This window comes from Engraulis encrasicolus, chromosome 22 (genome assembly GCF_034702125.1).
Source record: "Engraulis encrasicolus isolate BLACKSEA-1 chromosome 22, IST_EnEncr_1.0, whole genome shotgun sequence".
Taxonomy (NCBI): domain Eukaryota; kingdom Metazoa; phylum Chordata; class Actinopteri; order Clupeiformes; family Engraulidae; genus Engraulis; species Engraulis encrasicolus.
In genome coordinates this window covers 16825121-16841751 of record NC_085878.1, presented here as the reverse complement: position 1 = coordinate 16841751, position 16631 = coordinate 16825121, and the positions used below count along the sequence as shown (strand labels likewise).

At 40.6% G+C, this 16631-nt stretch overlaps 2 protein-coding genes across 3 annotated transcripts; one reads left to right on the top strand and one right to left on the bottom strand.

The window, feature by feature from the left end:
- Positions 1 to 2920: 2920 nt before the first annotated feature.
- Positions 2921 to 6613, bottom strand: cmc2 (C-x(9)-C motif containing 2). 2 transcript variants are annotated; one of them, XM_063187768.1, is made up of 4 exons: positions 6117 to 6613; positions 5784 to 5879; positions 3876 to 3947; positions 2921 to 3412 (listed from the first exon to the last, which is right to left on the bottom strand). In XM_063187768.1, exons 2-4 carry the CDS (start codon positions 5862 to 5864, stop codon positions 3326 to 3328), a joined length of 240 nt encoding a protein of 79 aa, XP_063043838.1. In that variant the 5' UTR covers positions 5865 to 5879; positions 6117 to 6613; the 3' UTR covers positions 2921 to 3325. The 2 variants fall into 2 exon arrangements, with proteins under 2 accessions (XP_063043838.1, XP_063043839.1); XM_063187769.1 differs by lacking the exon at positions 6117 to 6613 and adding an exon at positions 6034 to 6057.
- Positions 6614 to 6937: 324 nt separating this feature from the next.
- cenpn (centromere protein N) lies at positions 6938 to 16469 on the top strand. Its single transcript, XM_063188030.1, has 10 exons — positions 6938 to 7234; positions 11422 to 11467; positions 11645 to 11704; positions 11909 to 11982; positions 12078 to 12251; positions 12944 to 13045; positions 13183 to 13237; positions 13474 to 13583; positions 13715 to 13829; positions 16113 to 16469. The coding sequence occupies exons 1-10, from the start codon at positions 7064 to 7066 to the stop codon at positions 16235 to 16237; spliced, it is 1032 nt and encodes a 343-aa protein (XP_063044100.1). The 5' UTR covers positions 6938 to 7063; the 3' UTR covers positions 16238 to 16469.
- Positions 16470 to 16631: the final 162 nt, after the last annotated feature.

Genomic DNA, 16631 nt, shown 5'->3' with positions numbered 1-16631 from the left:
TGAAAACTCCCTGGAAGATGTTTTAAAATGAATGTGAAACCCCACAGATGATTAATTATTGGCTTGTGTTACTACTGTGTGTGAAATGTAAATCAACAGTCTTGTGTTTTCATGTAACAAGCAAAGACAACCCATCTGTCTTTTGACCATATTAACCATCTCATATACAAACTCGATTGTGATGCTGGAGATGACATTGTGCAATCATGTAATTTTTAGAGCGTGATGATGAGTGAACACGTGTACACGTCACTGAATGGGAAGTTTATGTTGTCTTATATACAGTAAATATATGTATGTATATTTATAACTACTCATCTACAAGTTAGTGACCATTAATCCGACTCATAGAAAATATGCAGTGTACAGTTTTGAAATGATATAAAAATACATCATTTTGGACATTCTGCAGCAATATGACGAAATGATTTATGGGAAGTTATTTGATTCCGAGATTACATGTATATCTAGATTTATCCCATTGATAATGTGTGTCATTAATGAAACTGAAAAATACCATGCTTCGATTCGTACCATCATACTATCATATCAAGTCCAAAGGTTACATGAAATTATTACATCAGTGTAAAGGTCAAAAAGAAAATGATTGGTGATAGGATTGTCAAACAGCCTATATAAAAATGTTAAACTGATATGACAAATCTAACACACATACTCGATTTGGCAAAAAAAAATCTAAAATGAGCTAATATTTGTTTTTGAATTGTTATCTATCTAATATATTAATCTTGTGTTGAAAATATTTGCTCTGTATTATTTAAAAATATAAATAATTTTGTGTATTTGCATTTGAATAACTTATCGCATGCCAGCTTTTCTTGTGTTTTTTCTTTTCTTTTTTTTGCATTTGGTAAATGCCCTGCAAAATACGTAGGAAAATATTCCCCTGGTATGATGGGGGGGTCCATTTCTTACACCACAATGTAGTTCAGTTCAAACTTTCTGGGTGCCTTAGAAGTCGTTTCCTATAGGATCTGTAGAACACTGTCTTCACATTCTTTTGCAGAGAGACGGTTGCAATGAATTAAAATCAAAATGAACTCATAGCTATGTCTGGTTTATTGTTTTTTTTTTATCTATCAGTGCTGCTGACAGTTAATGCAGCATTTGCTGAGTCATTAGTGATTTATTTTTTATCTGCTGTTATTCAAATACTATACAGAATATAGTATCCAAATGAAATTCACCAGTCAGAGTGAGATTCTTGACCTCCCTTACTTGCTAACCTCTGGCCCTTTTTGCATTTTCTGCAAGAATACAGTCTAGTTCTAACTGAGTTAGGTGCTCAGTAGTACTTACTGTTTCAATTCTCATGCAACACTGCAAAGATACAGTATCTTCTTGCTTGTTAAAATGGTTGGATTCCATGCAGACAGAGGCGCATCTTGTCACCAGGCTGGCAGGCAGCCGCTTGGGGCCCCTAGATGGTGAATTACTGCTCACACTTTCCTACAATTGTGGAGATTTGGGTTCAAATGTTCATTCCTTTGAATTTTTGCTTGGGGCCACAGCTGACCCTAGATTCGCCCTGCGTGCAGAGTCCATCAAAATCCAGGGCATGATCACTCAATTAGGTTATCACTGCTTTTGGAACAAATTGAATAAATGAGAATGTTCTGTTGGAACACAATATCACAAATTCACTGCGCCAGCCTGAAAAGGTCAAATTGCACTGAGCTCTCTAATAGGTGAATATGTTGTTTACATTAGCTACAACATGCAAATATGTAATTTATACAATGAATGCTCACTTGGTGAGAGTTCAACCCCCTGTCGTTTGCACTTGTGTACATTATGCAAAGCTAAATATGAAATACTTCATGTAAAACATGTATACTCTAGCACAATCATGTTTTGTTGTTCTCCCAAGTGCCAATGTTGACCATAGACGTTCTTGCTCATTTCTACCCACCAAATACTTGTGTATGTTGAAAAAAATATGCAGAGAATGAAGTGTTGTTGACAGATCATTAATTGGTTCTGCAAACCAATTAATGTGCAAGGCCCAGGCATATCATGCAAGGTTTTAACCTGCAGTCAAATGTTTCGAAAGAGCAAGCCAAATTATCTTGTTTTTGTTGTCCACCGAAGACGAAAGTTCTGAATATCGTCTTTTATTTCCTGGTATTTACATCTTGATAAGTTAAATCATTTGGGATTCATTACTATTTGTATTACACCACAGCAAAAGTCAAAGGGACTGGAGAGGGACCTGGTATCAAGTGCCCAAGTATTGACAATTATTCTGTAAATGCGTATCCTGAGTCGTTGGGTAGCTTGTCACTAATGTTTTGATCAGGTCTTTGTCAGGCTTTGCAGCTATGGGTCTGTGTGTGCGTTGCAATATGCGACCTTGCCTCCTCCACTTGCGCTTGTCTCCTCGTCCCGCCTCCTGGCCCCTCCTCCGTGGAGAAAACGATAAAGTTTCCCAGCTGTCAGCCTAGCCACAACAACTTTTGAGGGACTGTTTTTCATTCACCATCCCAATTGCAAATGAGAAAAAGACTCTACAATTGAGCTTTTGCAAGATATTGAAATATAATGCTGTTGTCAGTGATGTCATCATGACATATTACTTCCTGGTACGAGGAGAGAAGCAAGTGGAGGAGGCAAGGTAGCATATTGCAACGCACTCTATGAGCTGAGGGAGTTCAAAGAGGCCACTAGGGTCTTCATCAGACTTGTCACAGGTTTGGGTCCTTCACCAGGAGAAGAAAGTGTGAGTGGTGCTTTCCTATACTCATCCATGGAACTTGTGCCCTCATGTGCATTCAATCCCTTTTGAGGGAACAACTGGCCGCCAGGCCAGAGTCTTGTGTGTGTTTTTGTTTGTTTGTTTGTTTGTTTGACATTGTTCTATCTCCTGTGTGTAAGCTTTTCAAAACTGAACCACCAAAAATATCAAAAATGTATTTATTTTATTAGCACTGAAGGGCCAAAAGTCATCAGATTGCATCTGACACTGAGCAATACTCCCCTATTGATTTCAGTTTGAACAGCTTCCAATGTGAATAGATTTGAACAGCTTTCGATGTGTCATACTTTTGTCAAGTATAGGCATTGACAAGGGAACTCTCGACCGACACATTCAAAATGTCCTTTTGCCTCCCAAGAGCTCCTGTCTAATAGAGAACTCCACAGAGCCTTGCTCTCGAGCCAAAAACAATGTCAGTCCAGCAACCAAGGTTCCATGAGCTCTGTGAATGGAAGTCTCTTCATAAGGCTCTGATGGTCACACTCCTTGCTGTCGTGAATAGTACCACACAGATGGACTGAGCACGTTGACTGGCCCCGTTGCTCCTCCTCACCAGTCCTTGTCCTTTGGGCCAACCTTGATCTTCTCCGCCATCTCTGCAGCGTGCGCTTTGCTCCGGTCTCTCCTGGCCTGGTACTAAACACAGAGAAAGCAACTGACAATTATAAATGAAACCATAACCCACTACACGGCATAACATTATAGCAGATTTATCCAGTACAAGAGAGCTAACGAGCAAGCTACAAGTACGACGTTCTGAGAACTTTGCGACATACATTGAAGCACATTCATATATTTCAGTATCCTCCACCCTCATGTATAAAGTGGTGGCTTCAGTTTTTATATGTCCTGGGGTGTCATGTACTAAGACTTGTACTAAGACTATATACTGTACTGGATTTCACATACATCATCGTTGTACATCCCTTTTAAAGTGAAATTCTGTGCAAATGCACTTTTCACATCAAGTCAAGTTAGTATGTCTGAATGTTTGCAAGTTAAGCACATAACATTTTTATGTGTAAGCAAGCTTGGTACATGAGGTCCCTGGTGTGCAATACACAAGAAAGTTTATACAAACACATCCATAATAGTTCACCTCTTTTTTAAGGCAATTCCGCATTGCACGATCCAGGTCATTGCAAGTTCCAAAGAAGCGAAGGACATTGTGCTGTGAGAAAGAAAAAAAGTAAGCGATATACAGTGAGTCCAATAAGTATTTGATCCCTTGCTGATTTTGTTGGTTTGCCTACTAACAAAGACATGATCAGTCAATAAATGTTATGATAATATGTATTATAATATGGAGAGACAGAATATCAAAAAGAAAATCCAGAAATTAACTTAAGAGAATATATATTAATTTATTTCCATTTCATCGAGCAAAATAAGTATTTGATCCCCTGCCAACTGATTACAGTTCCGGGCCCACAGACCAGATGGGCACTTCCGATCAACTTGTCATCTGAATGAAAGACACCTGTACATACTAACATGCATAAAAGACACATTTAATCAGCAGAATCAGTCCATAGTATGAGTGAATCAGTCACACTCCAACCTCAGCATGGGAAAGATCAAAGAGCGGTCAAATGATATCAGGGACAAGATTTTAGACCTGAACAAAGATTAAATGGGCTGCAAAGCCACAAGAAAGAGACTGGGTATTAATGACCCAGCTGTTGATGCATTTCTTCCAAAATGTGAGGAATACGAAATGACTATCCATCAGCCTGTCAGGGGTTCTATACAAGATTTGACCTTTTGTAGGGATTTGATAATCATGAGAACAGAAAGAAAGCACCCTAGACCTGTATGGGATGAAATAGGCAATTATATCAAAGCTACTGGGACCAAAATCACTGAGAAAACTACTGGTAGAACTTAATGTCACAGAGGTTTAAAATCCTGTAGTGCACACATGGTACCTCTACTTCAGAAGGAACCTGTGCAGTCCCACCTGAGGTTTGCCAACGGACATCAGGCTGGTTTAGGATATGATAAGGAGGTGCTGTAGTCAGATGAAACCAAAATCAAGCTGTTTGGCATTAACACAATTCAATGTGTTTTGAGAAAGAGTACTGCTGTTTATGATCCCAAGAACACCCTCCTCACCATCATGCATGAAAGTGGTATCATTATGGTTTGAGGGTGTTTGTCTGGCCAAGGCACAGGACAACTTCACATCGTCAACGAATGGATGGAGGGAGGCATGTAATGTGCAATCCTGAGTGCAAACGTCCTTCCCTCCACCACTACACTGAAGGGTGGGCCATTTTTTGATCTCCCAACATGACAATAATACACAACATACAGTCAAAGCAACGAAGGAGTGGCTCAATAAGAAGCATATTAAAGTCGTGAAGTGGCCTAGACAGTCTCCAAATATTAACCCTATAGTAATTCTATGGAGAGAACTGAACCTCCCATTTGCCAAGCTACAGCCACAAACTATTAATGTTTTGGAGATAATCTGCAAAGAAAAATGGGCAAAAATATTTTCTACTATATGCACAAACATTGTCATCAACTAAAAGAAGCATCTGACCTCAGTGCTAGACAACTAGGGCTTTGCCACAAAGCACTTTATCTTCTTTAGCTAGAGGGGTCAAATACTTATTAGCCTAAATTAAATACAAATAAATTAAAATATATTATTTGAAGTTATTTTCTGGAATTTCTTTTTGATATTCTGTCTCTCCATGTTTGAATACATATTATCATAAATTTATAGACTGATCATGTCTTTATTAGTGGGCAAACGGGCAAAATCAGCAAGGGATCAAATACATATTGGACTCACTGTAGATGTGTTGCCACTCCAAATAAATGCATTGGTAGAAATACTCAGTACTAAATAAAGTTGGGATGACTGTAAGGTACATTAAAAAAAATAAAAAAAATAAACTTTGATAGAGGCTTCCTCGTTAAGATGAGTAAGTGCTGAGAAGAAAACCATTATGGCACAGTAGATGCATGAAAACAAAACCTCTGTATCAGTTATTACCTCTTGGTGACACTGCTTGAGCTGAGTGATTAACTCATTGCACTCATCAGTGTGCAAATGAGGAGACAGATCTGGGTGCATCCTGAGTTAAGGTCACTGTGGGTTTAAGTGAAAGAGAACAAAACAAGAACAAAACGTGCTTGTTTACATTAATACCCACACTGTAAACATAATTAGATAACGTATAATTCGGTTACACCTTACAGTGTGACATAAAGATAACTGAAAAGCACAATTTAAGACAGCTAACCAGATCCATAAGGATACTAGAGCCACCCCATCCCATTCCATCGTCATTTCCCATGTTGACACTTTTGGCACTGCAGCACTTACCTGCAAGAGAGAAAGGAAGGACTTTTGTCACGCACAGTGGAGTGAGGTTCAATCACACGATTAGGCTACCATGCAGTAATGTTATGTGAACTCTGCAAGAACACCGTGTACGCAGTGCAGCTCGGTTCTGATTCGAGACAAGCGGCAGCAAGTTAACTGTAGGGAAATGGACCGGTTCTCTAAAAGCAATGCGGTTCTTTCACCAAATATTAGGAAAATAGCACAGGCTATCACCTTACTGCCACCAACTGTGGCTTGCTGCTGCAGGACATGACATTGAACAAACCTTCACAGCTATTTTTGACACGATATTCCAATGCCTGAAGTAGGCATATAACTTGCCACTGGTGTTAGTTCAGATATGCACTGTTCGTTGGTCTGAAATCAATCTATGTTACGCTAGAGGGCTACAGCAGTTTCTGTTTTCTACTTTAGCATAGCCACGTTTTAAAAGGAGCCTTTCCACCCCTTGCATAAAGAAAAAGATAAACCCGGAAGTAAAGTAACTATTTGGTAAGGGACACTCCTGACTGGCCAATCAGTTACTGTTTACAGTGAACATGTGGCCAGTGGATCACAGATTTCAGAAGGAGGGGCTGTGTTTGTATCTAATTTGCCTGTTCATACAGTAGGCATATCATGTTGGAAAGCCAACTTCAATAATTGAGAGATGTCAAGTAAACGTCCAGTTTCGTTTTATCGCTCAAACATTTAACCTGGGAGAAACCCAAACACAGACCTAGGAATGGGGTGATTGTGGTGATTCCACTCCACCAGAGGGCGATGTAACCTATGTTTTAAGAAGGAAGTGACGAACTGTGTTGAGTTTGATTGGCTGTTTTTGAGTTTGTTTGGCGGTTTGCTCTGGTTTTGAGCAAACGATATTATAATGCATTATTTGTAACGTCATAAAGTACAGTGTTGCGTTTTGTTGTTGGACTTTTAGAATGGACCCCACAGTAAGGAAACTTTTGGTACGAATATTGCGGAAAATACCAACCGGAAAGTTAGAGGAAACGTTGAAAAAGTGGACACACCTATCAAGAAATCAGCAACAGTCTTTGGACTACAGTCAGCCGAAATGGAGCTTACATGAAAACATTGTTTCTCTTTGCCAGGTAACATTTTGATTTTTTTGGCAGGAGGTATATTACATAAACATTCCGAATATGTGTAGATGTGTTATTCGCCATCGCCTGTTTCTACCTAGCCTACAGCTTGGAAGTTCCAGCGGAGGTAAACAAACTATAGCATAACCGAAACGGTTAGCATATCCTGAGTGCGTCGGCGTCACATAGGCTACCTAACCTTACTTTACTTACTTAACTTTAGTTGTTAGGTCTGTGAGAGAGGCTCGTAATTTTAGAATCTCTGGGTCTGTGATCTCTAGCGTATTAGGTCTGTGTAATGCATATGGGCATGATTCTGGTCATGATAATATGGTCATACCGTCGAGTTAAGCTACATTGCTCCTGGCTTAGTTTGAGAGGTTAGGCTATGCTACCGTACCGAATTTCTTAATTGGTTTGGCTCATTGACAGTAAATAGAATGGACGCCAAATCAACGCTATTTGCCCTTCAACGCTTTGAAGCCAGATTTGGGAACATTCCAACTTACATTCCACCTTAGCAACGCCAAACGCAGGTGCTGATTGGACAACAACAAGACTTCTAACGGTCAATCAAACCATGTTCTGATGCTCATTGGTCAATTTAACTTTTAATATCTCTCTAAAACAAAACATCACCACAAAAAATCACCACCCTGGTAAGTTGGAGAGCAAGGGGACCTACTAGTTGAGCGAAAAATTATCCCCCTGAAGTGGCATTTAAGGGAGATACAGGGTTTTATGTCTCTCATAGGAATGAATGGGATTTGGCCATTTTTTGGTCTTTTTGGGTCCAACCTTGGCTCCAACTTGGCTTCAACAATGAAATAGAATTTTGGCCTCCATTCTATTTACTCTCAATGGTTTGGCTCTATTCTTGGAATTGAGATGGCATTCCTATATGTATCGGATCATTGGCCAAACACTCTTAATTCTGCACATTTCAGATAACTAGCCAAATGTCATATAGTCAAGTCAAGTCAAGTAGGTTTTATTGTCAATTTCTTTACATGCACTGGTCATACAAAGAATTTGAAATTACATTTCTTGCTTTCCCATACAGACATAGACTAATTAAGGTAAGGACATAGACAGTATAGACATAGACAGTACTTATACATGGACTTAAGACAGTATGGACATAGACAGTGCTAATACAGACATTTAAAGTGCAAGACTGGACAACAGAAGACTTGTAGAGGACATACATTAAGAGGTATTTGTTGTGTTTTTGTGCTTTTCCTAAAAAAAAGTTCCTTTATAGCGTTCTGACATGGTAATAGTAGCATTTTGAAGAAAATAAATATAAAAAGGTCTGTCAATTACACCAGCAGCAGTGTGTGTGTGTGTGTGTGTGTGTGTGTGTGTGTGTGTGTGTGTGTGTGTGTGTATGTGTTTAGTGCAGGTAGAAGGTGCGGTGCTGTCTTGTGTGTGTGTCGTGTGTCTGTCTGTGTGTGTGTGTGTGTGTGTGTGTGTGTGTGTGTGTCAGTGTGTGTATGTTTGGGTTTAGTGCAGAAAGTGCAGTGTGCTTGTGTGTGTGTGTGTGTGGAGTGTGAGTGTGTGTGTGTGTGTGTGTGTGTGTGTGTGTGTGTGTGTGTGTGTGTGTGTGTGTGCATGTTTTGAGTTAGTGCAGGTTGAAAGTTCAGTCACAAGTATAGTAGTGCAGGTGGAATGTCGCAGATATGGTGGTGGGGGATGGGGGGGGGTTGTCAGTGGCCTTGCTGGCTAGAGGCTGACAGTGGAGGGGGGGGCGGGGGGGGGGGGGGGGGTTGTCAGTGGCCTTGCTGGCTAGAGGCTGGACAGTGGAGGGAGAGTGGGTTGAGTGTTCAGCATCTTGATCGCTTGGTGCATTGTGCTGCTCGCCAGCCGGGTGGTACGGGAACGGAGGCGCCCTGTACCTCTTTCCAGAGGGCAGGAGGCTGAACAGTTTGTGTGCAGGGTGGCTTGTGTCTTTGATGATCATCAGTGCTTTCCGGGTGAGGCGTGTGGTGTAAATGTCCTGCAGGGAGGGGAGTGGTACTCCAATGATCTTCTTCGCTGTGTTTCACAACACGCTGGAGTGTCTTCCTGTTTTTCTCCGTGCAGCTTCCTCCCCACACTGTGATGCAGTTGGACACGACGCTCTCTATGGTTCCTCTGTAGAATGTTGTCATGATGGAGGGTGTAGCACTTGCCTTCTTTAGTTTGCGCAGGAAGTAGAGACGCTGATGGGCCTTCTTCGCCAGTGATGTAGTGTTGGTGGTCCAAGAGAGGTCGTCGCTGATGTGCACTCCAAGGAACTTGGTGTGCTGCTCACTCTCTCCACAGCATCGCCGTCGATGGTCAGTGGTGGCAGTTGTTTTTGGACCCTTTGGAAGTTGACAACAATCTCCTTGGTCTTGTTGACATTCAGCAGGAGGTTGTTGTCTTTGCACCATCTGGCCAGCAGGTCTACTTCTTCTCTGTAGTGAGTCTCATCGCCCGTGGTGATGAGGCCCACCAGTGTTGTATCATCCGCAAACTTCACTAGATGGTTAGTGCTGTGGGTCGTTGTGCAGTCGTGTGTCAGCAGCGTGAACAGCAGGGGGCTGAGAACACAACCTTGCGGAGACCCCGTGCTCAGGGTCAGGGTGCTCGAGGTGTTGTTCCCTACCCGTACTGCTTGTGGTCTTTGCATCAGGAAGTCCAGCAGCCAGTTGCAGAGGGAGGTGCTGAAACCTAGTTTGTCCAGTTTTCTGATGAGTTGTTGTGGTATTATGGTATTGAATGCTGAACTGAAGTCAATGAACAGCATTCTCACATATGAGTCTTTATTGTCCAAGTGGGTGAGGGCTGGATGGAGGGCAGAGCAAATTGCATCCTCCGTGGATCGCTTGGCTCGGTATGCGAACTGGTAGGGGTCTAGGGTGGGGGGTAGGGTGGCTTTGACAGGACTAGCCGTTCGAAGCACTTCATGATTATGGGCGTCAGTGCTACAGGACGGTAGTCATTGAAGCATGATGGTGATGATTTCTTCGGCACAGGTATGATGGTAGCAGCTTTGAAAAGTGATGGGATGACTGCTTGCTCCAGAGAGATGTTAAAGATGTCTGTGAAGACATCCTTCAGCTCTTCTGCACAATCCTTCAACACTCGGCCTGGTATGTTGTCTGGGCCAGCTGCTTTGCGTGGGTTGATGGTGGCCAGTGTCCTCTTAACACTGGCAGAGGACAGGACAGATATATCTCCCAAAACAGCTCATACGTGCTTCAAAACAAAACCCATTTCCCTAATGGCCAACACCATACAATGGCACATAGATCCTTCTCAATGGCTGTAAACACTGTTAATTAAACAGTGACACCACATGGAAGAGAAAGGACAAAAGACTTAAGAAAGAAAGTAAGTTTTACACCAGGGAGGTTGATTAGAAGACCATCAAAGCTGTACTTTTCAGTCAAAACTATGTGTATAATCCAAAACTTTCGGACAGATGTATCGCAACCATCTCACAGAGATGTCCAGGTGAGCCACAGACTTCAACACCGCCACAGGAGCATTTTTTATGAGAATGGTGGTAGAAAGTGGCCATACAAGTTCACTCCACTTATCTAAGGAAGAAATCTAAACTGGGTGGGTGATTATTTCCCATGACACAATATGCTACACAAATTGTGAGGAATGGCATGTGTGGGTCGGTCACCAAAGAAACTTATCCTACAGCCCAGTCACAACAGAGCCTGCCAAGAGTTTGCCAAGCCTAATTCTGAGAAAAATGAAGGCTAACGGGACTCTATAGTCTGAAGTCGTGACCCAAATCATTCTTTACAGAACTGATGGAATCAAAACTGTATGGTGGTGCCTAAAGTGAAACATGGTAGGATAGCTGTTATGTGGGGCTAATGGGAGTCATGAAGACCTATTGCTCTACGAATAGCGAGTGAATGTCATCATGATTCATTGCCTTCCATTGTGGGTCATTGTGTTCTTTTCCAACTTGACAATGACCCTAAACAAAAACAAAAACGTTTTGCAAAGAAAATTAGCAAATTAGTTGAGGATTTGTCCATATTGATTTGAGAAACCAATGAAGAAAAATTGTAACCAGCTACTGGCAGCTCATTTCGACAGACCAAGTTGCATGTTGATGGTTTGTTTAATGTACTGTATCCATAAAGCTTTTGGTCTGCGATTGTTCTGTTTGTTAAATTAATACATTCTCCTCTTGTCTGTTATAGGAGAATGGTTTGACAATGCGGCATGTGAGTGAACTGGAGATGATCTGTAAGTAAATGTTTGGTTTTCTATTTGCTTTTCAAAATGCATTCCTCCTAATATGTCACCGGTTAACACAGAGCTTGTGCCCTGTAACAACATTTGCCCACTATGAGCCACTTAACATTAAAGTGGGCATAGAGTGACTGAATTGAAATGGAACCATTTTTTTATTTCTCGAACTAGATTGTATGGAAACTCCCAAGCTGACCACTTGGAGGGCTTGCCATCTTACAGGCGCTGAAGGTAGGCTAATACATGTTTCTGAGTTGCACAGCAACACTTGAAATGTTGGTAATAGTCATTTCATTTTTCAGGAAAAACACTTACCTCTTCCTAGTGTACCTTAGCTTGCACACACCGCTGTTGGTATCTATGTGCTTAAGTAGTAGTAGTAGTTGTTATAATATAATTGACCTGACAACTTCCCTTTTATGCCAACATTTTCAGACGATGCTTCATCTGTGGAGCTGATCTGTTTTAAGGAGCAGTTCAAAGCCCACTTGTCAGAGCTGATCAGAAATGTAAGTGCACCGTTCTCAGTGGTGGAACCATTCGTTATATTGATGCAGTAACACACTTTCTGACATTGACTCATTCTATTGCTCTGCTTTTCTAGGTTTCCATCAAAATCAAGAAGCATGATGATGAGTCTGTTTGGATGCGCATTGCTTGGGGAGACACCTTCAGCAAGCCCAACCATTTAAAGCCTACATATGTGGTGCATTATCTTCAAACACCATATGTTTTCATCTGCAATTTAAGTTCAAAGAACAAGCCCCTGTTGTTCCAGGTAGGTTGTTTATTACATTATACACCAATGTGTCGTGCAAGACAGAACATACTTTGCCACATACATGGCAACAGTAGCACCAGCAATAAATCAAGAAAACCATAGCACAATAACCTGGCTATTTTTGACTTCAGGTTTAACTCGAACTTAGGTCCCTGGATTTAGGGTAAGACGTGACTGTAGTGTCCTTGGAAGTATAGGTGGGCCCAGGCTTGTAGCATCAAGCTTAGATAGAGATCCAACGCTCTGATATATTGAAACCTTTCTGAGATCAGTGGACACCTGAAAATCCCTTGTCCTCACCAGACACAGCCACAACAGATCACAACACTGATTTCAATGAGATACACGCAACTCTTTTGTTTTCTTTTTATGGGTACCTTGGTCAAAAAATATATGCAGCATCACAAGCAGTATGGGTTCTGTTTTATATTAGTCAAGAATTAGGATGACTGCATCACTTTTGGGAAACCACACATTACTAGGGCCAGTAGCAAACCTGATGTTTTAAGTTTTCTTTTTCTACTTTTAACTCTTGCATCTTTTCATGTGAAATTAATCTGGTCTTTGCTGCGACAGTTCAGGCCTGATTAAGACAAATTTCAGTCCTGCATCCTTATCATACTTTCTGTATTGACAACATTGTTGACTTTCACTTTGAACTAAAGGCACATTTTGTTTTTGGACCTTAGGCCCTGGTCTTTGCCACCAGACACGCCGCCATAAAGGACGCAAATCTCAGTGGCCGAAGCTTCCATGCAATCAGAGACTTATTGATGGGCCACTACAATAAGGTAATAAAGCCACATGTGGGGATGTTGTGAATCAGCAGATTTAATTGTTCATGATAAATGTATGATGTGTTTTTTGTGTTTGGTCGCAATAATCACGGAAATGTGAAAATCTATCCATCTATGTTTTGTGTTTATAGACGTTTCCAACAAATCATTCAAGACCTTTGAAGGAAAGAAACCATTTACCAACACGTACGTATTGGGCTGTGTCTCCTAGTTTCGGGTAATATGCATGTTGAATATAATAAATAATATAATGTAATATAATATAATTTTCAAATAGTGTTGCTCTTCATCTAACATTTTGTGGGAAAATGTTTCAGAAAAGGAAAAAATAAAGATTTTGGTCATACTGGTGTGTACTTTTTTCCGCCATTCACCAGTTTGGGAGTTGCTGTAGCATGCTGTCTTGTATTTCATCTCTTCAGATCCAAATATCGTAAAGGAGCACATGGAGCAAGCTGAGAAAAGACATCAGGTCGCCTGTGAAACATTTGGCGAAGGAGACGTTCCTAAATTAGAAACTGCCACATACATGGTACTTCATTTACAACCATGTTTTCCCATTGAGTCTAAATTTATGCAACTGTCTCACAAACATGTTCATGCTGTCATGACTTTTTTTACAAGATAGTGAATGATTCAAAATACTCTCCTCTTTATTTTCAGTTGGAGACCAGGTTCAGGGGTGGAGGTGGTTGTGCAGAGGACAGACAGTTGAAAACGGTCGTCACATTTGAAAGCAAAAGTCTGCTGGAATCCTTACGGTACTCTGCGACTTCAGGTAACACCATCCCCAGTACATTGCTTTTGCTACATGGATCGATGTCAGTCTTATTACTGTCCTTGTCTTAAGTTTTTGCAAGACTTTTTCATGCCATTAGTGTCATTCATGCCATCATGCCAGGGTTCCCATGGCTCATGGAATTTCTGGATTATCAGGGTATTTCAATTAAGCCTGTTACAAACATCGGCCCTGCCGTGGCCTAATGGTAGGGCACTGGGTTACTACACTTGCGACCCGGGTTCAATTCCGGCCTGGGTCATTTGCCGATCCTTCCCCATCTGTTCCCACAGTCCCTTCCTGTCATAATCACTACTTTCCTATCAGTAAAAGCAAAAAAGCCCCTAAATATATCTGTAAAAACGCCTGTTACAAACAGTGAGGAGGAGGAGTTTTCTGTTTTGATCAAGACCTTGAAGCCTTCTGTAAATGTATTGCATTAAAAAGGTACAGGTGAAGGCGGCATCCATGCTTCAGTCTTTTTGGAGAGATTTGCTCATTGCCTAATTTCCAAAAAGTAATGCAGAGAGAAAAGGAGTTTCACACAAGAACTGGATGCAATTCAGGAAAACGGTTTTGAAAAAGCTGTAAATAAGAATGATAAACAGGGGTGCATTTCTTGAATCTATAGTTGCTAACTACATTAGGTACTTTGCTGTTTGCAATACAGTTTCCCATTGGCAACTAGCCAAGTTGCTAACTGGCGAACAACTATGTTTTTGAGAAACGCACACCTGAAGCCCTGAGTCCTGAAGCGTTAGTATTCCATTTTGTCTTTGGCTTTTATGCTTATTTTCAGCATTTTCAATTCCATTTTCCCAAATTGCATACAGCTCTTGTGTGTGGCTCCTTTTGTCTTTCTCTTGTGCAAAAAAAAAAACATGGGCTTCAAATGGGAACAAATTAACGTGTAATCCCTTATATGCAGAGAGGATTGCATCAATCTAATTGACTGATTGCTGAAAAAGCTCAACCACATGATATCAACATTGCTATGACCTTGCAGAGAGCTTTAATTAACAGACATGGTCTAAACCATTTTGGTAGACAGTCTTATAATAGAGGCGCTGTGTGAAAGGGATATGATTGACTTATTCATGCCTTTTAAGAATAAGGGAGGATTTTGATATTGGTCGGAATGTGCCCAATCATCACATTAGACATTTCTTTTGAAAGGCACTCATGGAAATACAGGTGTTGGGTCAGGGAAGGTCATGGAAAAGCCAGGAAACGTCACATCTGTCAAGGAGTGGGAATTCTGAATATGAACACGCAAAAACTCAAATTACAAATTCAAAATTCAAATTACCTGTTGGATTTTGTTCCTGATCCTGGGTCAGGAAGAATTTAGTTCTGAGGATAAAATCATTATTTCTGAGGATGAAGATCAGTCAGTACTTTCACATGCTTTTTCCTATATTTTCCTCAAACGTCCATTCTGCACAGTCTAGATGTGTAAATGCATTATTGCAAAATCAAAAAGTTTGTACAAAATAAACAAGACGTGTCTAGACTGTAGTACCTTACTTGCCCCACAAGAGGGCCAATGTTATTGTGCTGGTGTTCTGTAAAAAACTCCTACATGCCAGATAATCCTACAAACCCCTATTGGGCATGCGCAGACCATGAAACGTCAACACCAGCTGATCCTAAGACTGTACAATATTAGCGGAGAACAGATAAATACAGTACTTAAATTTACAATTTACACTACAAGTGTGTGTTTATTATTGTTATTTGTGTATATGTGTCCTAGAAATTGAAGTGTGACCCTGGCAACTTAGCTAACTGACTCGTTATGCTAGCGGTTTTCCTAACATTTAATAAAAATCCAGGTTTTTGGTAGTACTTGTATCCATGACCATGCGATTTTATTTTCATATCTTTCATCTCGTAAATCTAACACCCTGTTTGGTGTTACTGTTTTGTATTTTACTGTAAACAATATTACGTAGGAAAATATGACGATGTAGGAAAACCTGTCAGAATACTGGCTCTGAGATTCTGTCACATCTTACTAATAACTGAACAGTAGTAAGCGAGTACTGGGCTCCAGTAAGGTATTTGAGCTTCTTTCACCCAAACTTAAATTCTTCTTCTTCTTCTTCTTCTTCTTCTTCTTCTTCTTCTTCTTCTTCTTCTTCTTAGTCACGATGAGTGGTGCTCTGCCAACTTTGTTTAATACCATAATGTGCCATTGTAAGGTGTAATATGGTGTTACCGTAACACCATAATATTACACTTTGTGTAAGTTTTTGTTGTTGTTTATCTTCTTCTTCACAGGTATGGCAGATTCCACAATCTCCCCTCTGCTGTCATCTATCACGCAGAAAGGAAGAAATCATTTTGTCATCACAGACAAAAGAGACAAAGGACCTGACAAGGCTGCTCAGAGCTTGATGTCTTAGGGAATTCAAGGCAACATGTTGATGGACTTGATTGACGATGCTGAAGATGGGCTATTTCTTAATACAGATTTTTTTTTCCCCCTCATTCTATTATCTAAGTGCATAAACGGCACCCTTTTTTGTATTGTTTCATATGACACTTTAAATATATTATTGATCACAGCATGCAAGAGTCTAACTCTTTGTATTTGTTTGTCTATTTTTGTTGTAATAAAGATACTAAACAAATTGGTGCATTGAAAAAGGTTTATTACCAGGAATGTAATCAAAGATGCAAGCAGAAGCAGTCTTGGTAAAAATTAACATACAACATCCATGACATATTATGACATTCATGGATAAACTTTCAGTCAAATGCAGTGTTATGAATTTATTGGGGGGGGGATAGTGCTCG

What these genes read in the sequence shown, in the direction of transcription:
- cmc2 (XM_063187768.1), bottom strand. Translation starts at nt 5,864, where the DNA reads ATGCACCCAGATCTGTCTCCTCATTTGCACACTGATGAGTGCAATGAG. An exon ending in TCAAGCAGTGTCACCAAGAG is followed by an intron (nt 3,948 to 5,783) that starts GTAATAACTGAT and finishes TCTTTCTCACAG; the next exon opens with CACAATGTCCTTCGCTTCTT. An exon ending in GGAATTGCCTTAAAAAAGAG is followed by an intron (nt 3,413 to 3,875) that starts GTGAACTATTAT and finishes CTCTGTGTTTAG; the next exon opens with TACCAGGCCAGGAGAGACCG.
- cenpn (XM_063188030.1), top strand. Translation starts at nt 7,064, where the DNA reads ATGGACCCCACAGTAAGGAAACTTTTGGTACGAATATTGCGGAAAATA. An exon ending in GAGTGAACTGGAGATGATCT is followed by an intron (nt 11,468 to 11,644) that starts GTAAGTAAATGT and finishes TTCTCGAACTAG; the next exon opens with ATTGTATGGAAACTCCCAAG. An exon ending in AAGAAACCATTTACCAACAC is followed by an intron (nt 13,238 to 13,473) that starts GTACGTATTGGG and finishes TCATCTCTTCAG; the next exon opens with ATCCAAATATCGTAAAGGAG.